The following is a 13,514-nucleotide window of genomic DNA, read 5'->3' on the forward strand; positions in this document are numbered from 1 at the left end:
GGCAGGTATGGTCCAAAGACCTTGCATGCTGCCTGTAGTCCAGCACTGACTGCAGAACTCTCCTAGGGCGTGAGGCAGGCACGTGAGAGGAGGCTGAATCCCTCCTTTCATTGATGCAGATCACTGAAAGAAGAGAAAGGGAAAAGGGTTTTCCTGACAACAATGCACCACAAATAAGAATGAGCCAAACTTGTGTGTTAAGCTGCATTGTGAATAAGGTCCAGCACTTGAATTGTTTCTTCAGAAAAATAAATAAATGAAATGCATGCTGAAACCAGGCCTGTTCCCGTTGGCATTTTGGACCCGGCTCCTTTCTGATCCCTAACTTGCAGAGACATTCTGTAAATCCAGAGGAGGAGGAGATGCTTTAATTGTTCTGAACAACATGATGTAGCAGTTAGGGTGGGCCTGCTTGATCCAAGTTTTGAAGGAAAATCTCCAAAAGTTCTGTTCTACCTATATTGCTTTATGATGCTATGATCTTTCCTGCTGGAAATCACATGAAGGGAAAAGCACAATTCCTCCAAATCTGCATATCTCTTTTTTCAGCACAGGTCTCTTTAGCCACTAACAGCCAGCACAGGCTTCTCAGGAAGCATACTCTCCCATCCAAAGAAAGATGCATATGCACCAAGCCTTCCATCACTGCTCATTAGCACCTTCTGAATGCCCTGTACTTTCCACAATTACTGGATAAGAAAAGAATCAATAACAGTTTCTCTTGTCCTTCAGCTATTCTCATAGAAGGATCACTTTTACACTGGAATGACTCACCTGGCTTTGCAGCCATCCAGCTGCACGGGGATTCCCAGGGACCTACCAAGAAGACGCAACTTGAATATTTCAAGTCAATAAATATGGGGATTCAGTGCACTTGATTTCAAGTTTCCTGGTTTATTAACTCAACAGTACGGTCCAGCTGCCCACAAAGAGGGCTGTGAGCCAGGTTTCCTGACTTACCAAGGCCGTGGCTGCATATAAACATAGTCACACCCAAAGCTTCCATATCAGCACAGTCCTGGATTCTCCTTTCCTGCTTAAGCTGTGCTATGGTTCTGCTCAGCCACAGATACGCCCATTCCTGGCCACAGACCTGTGGGTCTGGCCTCTCCTCTGCAGGCTGGCCTCCTGAGTTGACCTAGGACATGCCTTGTCACCAGGAACTTGACTGATGATCTTTGCTCCTGGCTGAACCTGGCCCTCATCCATCGAGGCCCACCTTGCCCAGGTGCTGCGAGTACGGGACCGGGGTTTAGTTTTGGGAATGTATGCCAAATCTTTGGCTCTGTCATAAGAAAAAGGATCAACTTTTAAAAAGCCTCAAGATCACAAACCTGGTTCTAACACTGTTTCAGCTTTCAGCTCACCATGTGGTACCTTTCCTCCATGAAGAGGTTATGGGTTTTTTTGAGCATTGAGGTTAAGTTTCCCAAGGCTGGCAGATTTCTCCCAGGGCTGAGAGCCTTGTTTATCTTTTCCCCCATCAGTGGAGCCAACATTTACAGCTGATGGATTTTTCAAAACCAGAAAGAAAACAGAAAAGCCAAAACCTAGATTGCTATGCCAGTGTGACAGGTCTGCTGAAAAGAAGCAAGCATGAAAACAGTAATGCCTCATTGCAACAAATCTCATCAAATTTGGATTTGAGATCTTACAGCAGGGAGATGTAGGTGTGCTACACTGCCTTGTTTCTGCCACTCAAAAAGTTGAACAAATCAGATTTTAATAGTAACATAAATGGGACAAAATTCTCACTGGAAGGAAAGAGTTAAATTCTAGTGGAGTCATCCAAAAAGAAGGACCAGGGTAACTTTTTAAACCTTTTTTTTTTTTAAATCTTCTTTCCCCAAACTTTTCCCTGAGTCTCTCTTTCTTCATTCCCTTGGAGAACAACAATCTTATTTCTTGATCAAGGAAATAATAGCAAAAGCAAAGAACTGTCTTAAATTGCTTGGGCAGCAGGAGTGGTTGGTTCAATTAATTGCCTTAACTTTGCAGAAACACCTGGCATGCTGTTTACACCCTGTGAGAAGCAGACTTCCATTAGGAACAGAGCAAAGAAGATGAATGAAAATCAGCAAAGACTCACCTGCAGACTTTGGCAAGCAGAAGATCTTTAGCCTAGTCCTCCTGAAACCACTCTGCAAATGCAACTGCCCACACACATGCATTTGCTGAAAGTCAGGGTAATACAGCTTTCAGGAGCTTTGATCCCAAGAATGGTGGCAAATGGGGATGATAAAAAGACTAATTATCCTTACTAGGATTGCAGGGAGATGATCTAACGCTGGAAAGTGCTTCTGGACTTCATCTAGGTATGTTCCAGCAAGGACACGAGGACCAGAGACGAGTGTGCAGAGGCAACGTGTTTGCATTCTGCAAACTGAACGACAGGCTCAAGCCTTCATGCAAAACCTGGACCTCTTTGAGCTCACTGAAATGCACGACCAGCATGGCACAGAGGGCTTCATGGGGTTTATCAGAAAGCCTCTCTGTGTGACTGAGGCAGGAGAAACTGCATAAGCAGCCAGAGAAGACCGTGAAGAGCCAGAGCCATTGCTATATATGACTTGACCCCTGAAAAGGAGAAATTTACTTTCTTGGTTGCAGTACTGGCAAAAAAAAAAGAGGTTTCAGCTGTTTCCTGACTTCTCTTCCAGGAGACAGGATGCTCTGTCCACCTCAGAACAACAGTGGTCATCATCAAATGGAAGGGATGATTTCTAAAACACAGTGGGGCTTCAAAAAGTCAGGACAGGTTTTCTGGCCTTCCATGTGAAGGTAAAGTAAAAAGGTAAGGTAACAGGCAGGTGAAGACCTTGGCCTCTCTGACTGATAGGAAGCTCCAGGGAAGGTAACTGGCTGGCTCAGAGACCCCTTACAGACCCACAGCACATAAGCTGGCTCTCCATTTTTGTAACCATTCGTGGAAAACACATTCTCCCACAAGCTATGGATGATACAGCTGTGCAGATGCAGTAGGAGTCATTTTCAAACCTCCTAACTGTTTGAAATTTCTCATGCTCAATATTTCCAAGAGGGCAGGGAGGGAGCAGATCTAAAAAAAAAAATATTGTAAATCATTTGTTTACCAGTGGAGGGACTTTCTCCCTGCATCTGGCTTTGCCATTATCCTGAGCAGCCCACCAGCACAGAGCAAGCAGAGATGTGTAGCGTGGGTGGGTTGGAAAGGCTTAGCTCATACATCATCCTCAGCTCACTGCTGGGACTGAATGGGGCTTGCTGGCTGCAGGAGATTTAATTAAGAGGAGATGTATGTTCCACTGGGGACAGGGCTCTTGCCTTGGCATGCTGTGTTTCTATTGCACGCTTTTGACACGGAACATAAATGTTTTTCCTTCTTCCTAACATCAATTCTTATTCCAATAAAACCAGTGCCTGACTGGTGGTCCTGTGAGAGCACCATTCCCAGTGTATTCCCTTGCTGTGATGGGGAATCCATCTTGAGACTCACAGACCCCCTTGTCCCTTTGTTTCTTGACAGGAAGGCTCATGCTGTTCCCCAGGGCCAGCTCCAGGACAGAGCAGCAGGGGCACGGTGAAGCCTGCTGAGGTGTGGAGCCCTGATGGGAAGCCCAGGAACACTGCTTGCTGGGTCACAGCCACTGCCTGAAAGCCACCCCTCCAGCAAGCATTTGCTGCCCCATGTTCCAGTGCACTCCCACACAGGAACATTCATCACATGCAGGCAGCAAAGCTGAGCTAAAATTAGAAAGAGTAATTTCTGCTAGATTAATAAATTAAGGGTGTCTTTTGCAGGACCTTACCCTGTGCATGTTAGGGGGTGTTTTGGCTTCCATTTAATCATGACATCTTACCTTGTGCCTTACCTGACATTTTCCAGCTCTGCTTTCTCTGTCTTTCAGACCGTTCAGCCACCTTCTTTCATTACTGTTATAGCCTAATTAACAAGAATTTCAGTCCCCTTTCTTGAGAGGGCAGCTCATGTGCACAGTTTCTTCATCTGACTTGTCTAAATGAATATTCAGAGATAAAATGGTTGTTCTGGAGTGAATACAGGGTAGTGACACCCTGAGAGGACCCTGCTGACACCAAACACCGAGGCCATGGCATACACAGCTGGAGAGCATTAGCAGAGCCCATTCAGAGGTTTGCCTCTCTCAGGGCTGGTTTCTGCTCTTTTTATTGGTGGTACATTACTTTCCAAGCTCGCCCGTGAACTGAGGAGACAGCACTTAATTTTAAAATGATAGATTGTTTAATGTCTCTCACTTCCTCTCTGCTCCCTCCCACAGGAGCAGAGTGGAAGCCCCAGTGACCACCACTTTGAAGGCTGTGTTGGCCCCCACATTGAGGTCTATCTTTATCAGAAGCAATCTCTCATTCTCTGAGTGGACAAAGATCTTCCTCTGCCTGGAGGTTATTCTCAATGCCATTTTTAATGCAGTCTGTGCTCAGCCAGGATACGGCAGCCATCAGCTCAAGTTCAAACACTGCCAGTAACACTTCTTATATAGAGAGTCTGTAGCCTGCTCCCCAAAAGGCTGGATCCCAGAACCTCCTCTTTTCCAAAGCCTTCAGTGCAAATGGACTGCCACTTTATTCACCAGGGTGCTGGGGAGTCTTCCCACCTGCTTTCAGCCATCTCCTTCAAGCTCAGTATTGTGAAGTCCATGGACAGAGTCAGGTCCTTCCAGATGGAGAATCTTTCTCCCTACCTAATATCCAAGAGGGAAGAATGGAACCCCTTCAGGAGATGAGGTATTTGGATTAAAACCTGTGCCTGTGCTGTTCTGAGGTACAGATACCAGGTGTCACCTAACAGTAATGAGTCCCCTCTTTCCAGAGGGGAAAGAGGGTGAGTCCCCTCTTTCCAGAGTCATCTTCTGGCCAGAGAGCAAAAGATGAACTTTTCTTGAGTTCCCTCAGGTCTTCTCCAAGCAAAGGCTGAACTCTGAGACTATTTCAGGGGCATGCATTTCACAGCAGGGCACCAGGGCACCTGAAAAATCTTCACTACTGGAGGCAATCTCAACCCCATCCCAATCCTTTGGGCTCAGCGAACCCAAGCAGTGCTGGACTCCTGCCTCAGTCTACTTCCCAGAACTATATACAGCAGAGTCACAATGTATAGCCCAACTGGACTCATCCAGCAATGGCAAACATCTTGGTATGCACCCCTTGGTACCAGCTTTGACCTCTTTATCTCATTCTCATCAACCCACTCTTCCTAAAGCACAAGCCAAAAATAGACAGTGGCAGTGACTCAGAAAGGGAAAGAAGAGTCATTCTGACTCAAATACCAAGGTGGGCTTCCAGAGGATGGCACATGGGACCCTGCACCAGCACTTGCAGCTCCCCATGTCTCAGCTGCCAAAGTTCCCTCCCTAGGGGCTGCAGCATGCTGGAAGTGCTGCTGCTCATCTCTCCAGCAGCCTCTGTAGTGTGACTCAAAGGCATCACTGCTTCAACAGGTCTTGACCATGAGCTGAAATCCGAGTAGCTTTGTCTGGGCTGGGAAATAATGTGGGCCAAGGTTCCCTCTCTGGCCTGGAGCAGCACAGCAGAATTTACATCCATACAGCTAAACTCTCTTGTCTGTCCATCCATCCAGGAAGTATTCCCTGACTGTTGTTTCACCTGAACCACAGCCAGGCAGTGCTGCAAGCTGGGACAGCCAGAGCCAAGACAGAGATGTGGATGGGTTCACAACTAAGCTCACAATCCAGTTCTAATTAGGAAAGCCAAGCTTATAGAGCACTTGTATTTAACTTTTCTAAGCTGGTCTGACTCTTGTTAGCACCAGTGGCCCTGCTAACAAGCATCTTGTCTTCAGACATCATTCCACGGCTCTTCTTTCTGAAGGCAGAGCTGAATGGGAGGCTTTTCCTTGGGAAAGAGAAGAAAATTTGCAAAAAGATAAGAAGACACATTCCCCTAGAAGGAGAGAGCAGACCTCCATTCAGTTCAGCCCTCAGTTCTCCCATGAGGGAGGCAGGCTCACCTGCAGCAAGGAAAGCAGGTCCCCAGAGGATGCAACTACATCCTCACCTCTTACATGAACACAGTTGGTTTCCCTTGCTTTACTCACCATCTGAAACACAGCCCACAGCAGTGCTAGTTCCTCCGACTGCTTGTAAAAGGTCAGCAGAGGCCAGCCCATGGGTGAAGGAGCTGAGGAGTCCTCTGGTTCCATTGATACTCATCTCATCTATTTAAATGCCCTTTTTTGGCAAACTGGAGACCATGACTGAGGAAGTATCTACCCCAGCCATCACTTCCCTTCAGCAGAAGCCAAGAGAAAGTTTTTCCTTTGAATTAGTTACAGCAGTACTGAGACCGGTTTTGTGTCCATGATACCCCATAGTTCCTTCAGCCCCTTCCACTCTGGAATTGCTCTGCCCAAAGCATTCAGAATAAAGATGCTCTTTGCATCCTCCAAAACACTAAGACATCTGTGGTCTGAGCTGAGCAGATTTACCCACTTTCAGACTCTCTGCTTGATGTTTTACAGCAGGAGGTTTTGACTCAAAAAAAAAAAAAAACAGCTTTGATCAATGCAACCCCTAGTTAGAGCTAGGAAAGCATGACCCTGAGCTGACTTTCTTCTACCAAATATCACATTCTGCTTCAAAGCAGAAAGAGTCCTGAAGATGTCAGAATTTTTTTAATCCATCATTTTGCTTCACCTTGTTCTGGGAAAGAAGCAACTCATCCAAGCTGCAATTTTGCAAGTACATCAAGCCAGGGCCAGGCAGGCACCAAGGACACAGCTGCTTGAGTGAATAATGTATTCCTAAGGATCAGCCCCATCTTTTAAATGGAAATATCAAGGAAGTACCTGTGCCCCTTTCTGCAATCAGACCAGTGTAGCTCTTTCAGGGAAAGAAACCAAACTGCTGCCCGGTTCACTACTCTGTGCAGAGCCACAGCCAAAGGCTTTCCCAGCTGGCAGTCCACATCCATGTCCACATCCATGCAGGCAATGTGCAGGCACTGTAATGGCTCTCTCATGCTTGTTTTTCCTGACTTTTCAGAAGTGAGCAGCATCTAACATATCACAATGACCAGGCCCTCTGATTTATAAAGAGCCACACTTTTTAAGTCCAGTGCCACTGTTCCTTAATTTAAAAAGCCATTTAGTGTCTGACCACAACAAATTGATCAATATTTTTAAGGTGCTGCTGAGTCACAACAAAAAAAACCCCAAACAACTTCAAATACAGACAGATCACTTTTCTCAGGAAATCAGAGAGTTTCCAGAAGTTTACTTAATTCAGCAATTTTGGAGCAGTATTCCTAGTCATACCAGTGGTGGATACATGTGCACACAAGTACATTACTCTGATTTGTTTCTGACCTTGGTTATGCCAAGGTTAATCCAAGTTTGTCCACTCCTGGCCAGAGGAGCTTCACACTGATGCTGTGATTACAAGAGTTTCCTCTGAGAACCTTGTCATCCATGTAAGCAGCACACAGCAAAGCAAAGCACATCAACTTTCTGCAGTGCATTTGTCACCCCTTCTTGTGACACCCTGGGTTTGAGCATGAGCCAAGCCCTCACCATGGGTGTAATTGACTCTGCAGTCTATTCAGATGGACATATACTTGCTTTTGTCCTGTTATCTGCAGGTTAACCACAGCTGACCCTTAGCATTCTACCCTGTGCACAAAGGACTTTCAGCTTCTGTGGTCTGGAAATGTGACACAAAGGTTTGCTGCTAAAGGGAATCTAAGCCTGTCACAAGGCTCTCAGTGCCCAAGAGAGCACATCACTCCTTCTCCTCACTCTCCCACTGCACTGGCTTATAATTAGCACAGTCCAGCTAATAAAGTGGTGTCTGATTGCAGTCAGGTTTCTGGAGACTTTTATGGGTTAGACCACACAACTAACTGCCCTTCCTTCACTCAGTCTGATGTTCAATTCACTTACCCCATACCATTTCTCATTTCAGCAGACCAACACAAAAGTCATGTATTTGGCATGTCAGCAGGATGTTAGAAAGTGAGAGAGGTGGAAAGGAATCAAAACCTCTTTACTGTGTGCCTAGGAGTTACAGCAACAAGGGTCATCACCCAAGACATCGTGGGAGGGAGGGCTGACGATCCCCTGTAGGTGCCTCTCACAGTCTGGTGTAAGACTTCAGGATTTTTACCCTTGGAATGCCTTCCCCAGTCATCCTAGGAAATGGCCATCACTCAATCCTGACCCACAGGTAAGGAACAGACTTGAGGGTAACACACTGCCTAGGGGAAGAACTAACCCTTTGCCCAGTTTATGACTTTCCCAAGGTTTAGACAGCAGCTGAGCAGGATGGTTGAAGATCTGCCTGATGGTATTTTTGGGGTTTCTGATCTTCTCACTTCTCTCTTTACTTGCTTGCCAGGTGGAAGACACTATCAGGAGAGGCAAGGGAAGGCACCTGAAGTGCTGAGCTCTCACAGTAAAAGAGGCCGTGCCCATAACTCAGGCAAGCAACTTCCCAACACCTCACATCTAAGAAGCACCCCTGAGCCTATTTATTTGCTCCTCACACCATCCCTTTCCAACTGAAAGCTTGAGATGCTACTTGGAAAAGGCTTCCTGAGAACAGAGCTTCTGGCCCACTTCTGGCCCACTGGCCATGGCACCTGGGCAGAGTGAGGCTGCCATTGCTCATGAAAGTTGTGCTGGCTGAGGCCTTGACATTTTGTTCCTCTTTCTGACACAGACTTGACATACCTGTAGTGTTGAACCATCATGGACCACCAGCCTGACCTGACACATGCAGAAAGATGCATGTCCCTGCTCATCCCTGAACCTGGCAGAAAACTGCACCTGGAAGAACCCAGAGTTTCCCTCGCTTTGGAAAAGCTGCTTAATCCTGTTTGTTTTGTGTGAAACTTCTTACCAAAGAAAAGGCCTAAAATTAATTAACTGAAAGAAATCAAAGGCTGAAATGTCTTATATCTCAGGTACCCATAATGCAAGCTGGCATGTGTACTTAATGGTTTTTGAATGTATCAGAAAAGGAAAAGCCACAGGGCTGATATCATTAAAGACAATAAATCCATCCTAGGAAAGACAACAAATTTAATCTCGTTCTAACATTTCTGATTAGCTTTTCTCCTTAGGAACACTTTGATTATTGGAATCCTGCCCTTTCACCCACTGATTATTTAATGCAATTAATACTCATTTCAACTCTGCCATTGAGACCATATTTTCATTTGCTTTTACAAGCAGAAAGCTGATGCCTGCTCTAATCAAAAGATGCACTCCAGGCATGTGAAATACAGTACTACAATGTGCATTACAAGGATCAGTGATAAATTACATGAACTCCTTATTCCCAGGAGGGATTTATTACTGAGGTAAAAGGAACAAATGGTTATAGCAAGAGATGGTTTGTTTTCTCTTGCTGATTTATGCAAAAGGTCTGTTCTGGCAATCACTTAAATGAAAGTGTTAAGGAAAGAATACAGTGTCACATGAATTCATATAGAGAAAAGCTGTGCTGCATATAGAAGGGATGCTAACAATGCTGTTTTCATTATTTGGTTCAGTTAGTTGCTTCTACCAGAAAACAACAACAACAAAAAAGCAGGATTGTTAAATGTGGAGGGAAATTGAAAGAACAATATTAAAAAATGCCACGAAGGAAAAAAAACACATAGAAAATATGTTTTAAAAGCAAAGAAAAAAGGCATGGATTCCAAGTTAGTCTAAAAAATTTCTCTCTCATCATGACATTTTTCATTCCCTTGTCTCATCTTTAAGAACTTTTCATTATCATTCCAACCAAGTTGCAAGAGAAGAGCAAAGATTTACCATAACCTGGAGAATCATTGCCTGATTTCCTCCCTTCATCATTGCTGCTCTCAGCAGGGCTTGAACAAGATCTGATACCTTTGGTTAAGACCTCTACAGCCTTTATTCCCACCATGGACACCCAGAAGAAATCCAACCTCTCCCTCAGCTGCCTTGCACACATAGGCAATGCTTCAGGGCAGTCCTGGTTGTTGGATGCATGTGCTGCAGTCCTGCATTTGGACTGCAGCAAACACTCAGGTCAGCTAACAAACCATGACCACAAATGCAGCAGGATATTAACATCTTGAAGAGACCACACCTACTTGTAACTTTGACTGGGGAACATCAAAAATCCAATTTTTCTTAGGTCCAACAGAACTGTCACATGTGGTATGGAAAATCAGTATATGATTTCTGTTCCATCTCTCCGTGAGTCTTCATGTGCCTTTCTGAGCCTACCTGTATTTCTGCAGTGTACCTCATAATCTTCTAACTACTGGACTGGATGTTCACCTAGGAAGCCAGTCCTGGCTCCCTGCCATCATTCTGCAGTAATGAACTCTTGCATAGGAAGTTGCCTCAGCCCCAGGCTGAGGTCTCTCCTGGAGTAAATTCTGCCTTGTCTCTTAGATGGCATCAATCATTCATAGCCTTGTCCTGCTCCGAGCATCTGCTTCCCATTCTCTTCCTTAGTTTCCTCCTGATTAATTGATGAAATTGTTAAGTGTGGCTGCCTCAGAAATTGCCATTTCCTTACGCACTTTTGGCCCCCTTTATGGCAGAAAGCAGGAAATCTTCACAGGAACCCTGGAGGGACAGAAAGGTTGAATAGGACACACCCTTCACCAGGACAACACAGGCTAAGACACCAGAATAAATCCTGGCTGTTCCCAGGCTGCCATGGTGTCTACGGGCAGAGAGCACAAGGAAGGGAAGAACCATGTGCTTTTCCTGTCATGGCCAGCATCCAAGTGACAAATACACCATTCTCCAGGCAGTTTTCCCTCAAACAACATCTGCAGCAGCTCTCAAACTCCTACCTATGGCATCATATGGGCAGCATGAAGGCTGGTGCAGGTGCAAGTGGGCAACATGGCACAACCACTGCCAGCCCTCTTCCACTCACAGTGGTCAGCACCTGAAGTCCCTGGCTGCAAGAGCTCAGTGCTCCAGGGCGGCTTGCAGGTGATCAGCCCCTGAAAGAGAGAAACTCACCCCCAGGAGAGATGCAGCTGATGTGAGCACAGCACACGGCAATTTCTCTGGGAGCCCATGGCAATATTCCTCTTCCAAACAGCCCCAGCACCAGCACAGTGATGGTTTGCAAAGAGGAGCTGGGGGCAGAAACAAGGGTGATATTAAAGCCATTCTTCACCTGAAAAGCTAGGAAAGAGGCCCTGGAGAGCCTGAGCCTCAGGTCTGTGGTGTTTTCTCCCTCTCCAACACTCACACATCACACTTACTGGAAGGCCCAGGCTGCACCAAGAGAACTCTCCAGCACGATCCAAATTCTGCTTCCCAGGGTTGCCAGGGGACCTGTTCCATCCAACCTTTGCAAAGGCACCAGACATGCCTACCCTGTGCTGAAGAGTGAGCATGGAGTTTAAGGACATGGTGAGATAACAGACAACATGGGGCTCTATCAGAAAACTCAATCTCTGGGCAAGGTTCATTTCAAGAGAGCAATTGAGACAAACACGATGAAGACAACAGTCTTGTGGCAGAACTTCATCACTCCTGGAAGCCTGGTGAACCAAAGCACCTTCTCTGGATGCATTCTGGCTTCACTCCTGCTGGGGACAGGAACCACCAGTGTCAGGAAGACCCCAGAGCAGATGCAAGCTGGGGATCCTCTCTCCTTTAGCACAAAAAGGAGGAGTTTTCACTCTTTATCTCACTGCTACGATTCAAAGCTAATAGTGCCAGTGCCTTTCTGCCATCCTTCCTTTTCAGAATTGTTTGCTGATCACTGACAAGATCTTATGATACGCTGTTTTATTAGGCTGACTCTCTCTGCTTTTATTTGGCTGAAAGAAAGAGCAAACAACATTCTGGCAGCCTAGAGATGCTTATGGTCCCACTAGCTTTCACTCGCAGAAGCAGAATAATCACTAAAAATGGGGCTCACTTTCTACTTGACATTAAAATTAAGTGCTACAACCACTAGAGACTGATGAGAGATGATGTAAGATAGTAAAATCATTGAATTTTGGTATTAGTCAGCAGAGATGTTGCAAATCACAGAATGGGTCAGGTTAGAAGGGACCACAGTGGGTCATGTGGTCCAACCTCCCTGCTCAAGCAGGGTCATTCCAGAGCACATGGCACAGGATTGTGTCCAGAGTGTTCTCCAGTGACAGAGGCTCCACAACATCTCTTGGGCAATGTTACGTGCACAGTAAAGAAGTTCTTCCTTACGTTTCAGTGGAAATTCTGTGCATCACTTTCTGCCTCTTGTCCACTTGCACCACTGAGAAGAGCCTGGCTCCATCCTCTTGGATGTCCCTCGTCAACTTCTCCTTCTGAAGCCGGCACTCCTTCAACCACAGGAGACCTCTGGGTGAGTCTCAGAAGGCACAAACCCTGGTAAGTCACCTGCTGTGGCTGTGTATGGGAAGTGGCTCGTACCAGGGGCAAAATCAACTCTTACAGCTCTCAGGAGCACCTCAAATCCGTGGAGAGGGGCCTTACTCCCCTTCCAAGGGAAGTCAAATTAAGCAGCCTGGTGTATGCATAGGGAGTGCCGGCTTGAGAACCAGGAGTTCAAATTTCTACTTTTGCCACTCACCTTGGTAGTCTTGGTCTCTTCTTGCAGTCTCTCCTCTGGCTGCACAATCTTTGGGCCAGGACTGCTTCCACTCAGCATATTCACTCCCCACAGCACTCTGAACAGCGAGAAACCAAACCTACTGTAAATTGAAAACAAATAGGAAAATATGTGCCAGAGCTCCCTTAATGCCCAGCAGCAGTAAGTGCTCAGCCTAGGGGACAGAGGCTTGCTGAAGGAAGGAAGAACCTGCCTAGTTTAGAGGAAGAAATCCGTGACAATTCTTTAATGAGGATTTCAGGGGATACAAATTGTTTCCTAGGCAATGGCTAATGACTAATAGGGACCCCAGAAACAACTCACAGCACCTTCTTATTTCCTGTGGCCTGTAATCACAGTGTTCAGTTGTTATTTTCATCCTTCTAAGTACCATAATGGACAATTGCATTCACATTTCTACTTGTTTGGGTTTTTTTGCCAGAGATGTCACCACTCCTGGGTTTTTTTTCTATTAACATAGAAAAGCAAGATTTCTTCCCCCCTGATTGCTTCAGTTCCCAACTAATGTAAAGAGGCAGATTCCAGTGAAAAGTTTATTAGCTAGCCTCTCTGGAGAATCAATTTAGCATAGTTCTGCATGATAAAGCTTTACTTCTTTTATTTTTCCTTAAATAAAAAAAAACCTAGGAAAGAGAGTTGTTTTAAATTTATGAGCTGATGCGACAGTGAGTAATGGTGAATCACTGTTTAATATTTTAGTCAACCATCTGCAAGGTGAGCTGTACTCCCATTTCATATTTCTAGAGCTAAGAAGTCACCTCAAGTTTCATGAATAGAATCAGTCTTGCATCAACCCCAAAAAGCTGCATTCAGCACCAAACCCAATCATTGTCCACCCAGAGATCTCAAACACACAGGAGAAAACAAGCACAACTATAAGCCAAAGTGGGAGTGTGAATAACACACTGAATA

General features: G+C 45.6%; 1 protein-coding gene across 1 annotated transcript in view; it reads right to left on the reverse strand.

The window, feature by feature from the left end:
* Positions 1 to 12,641, reverse strand: part of DUSP4 (dual specificity phosphatase 4) — a 67,669-nt gene extending 55,028 nt beyond the window's left edge. Inside the window, exons 1-2 of the mRNA XM_014311915.2 lie at positions 12,564 to 12,641; positions 12,194 to 12,312 (exon numbers count right to left, since the gene is read on the reverse strand). Coding sequence (XP_014167390.2) covers positions 12,194 to 12,312; positions 12,564 to 12,641 — 197 coding nt within the window. The remainder of the gene's footprint in view (positions 1 to 12,193; positions 12,313 to 12,563) is intronic.
* Between the last annotated feature and the right edge of the window lie 873 nt (positions 12,642 to 13,514).

Source organism: Geospiza fortis, unplaced genomic scaffold (genome assembly GCF_000277835.1).
Source record: "Geospiza fortis unplaced genomic scaffold, GeoFor_1.0 scaffold11, whole genome shotgun sequence".
Lineage (NCBI taxonomy): Eukaryota > Metazoa > Chordata > Aves > Passeriformes > Thraupidae > Geospiza > Geospiza fortis.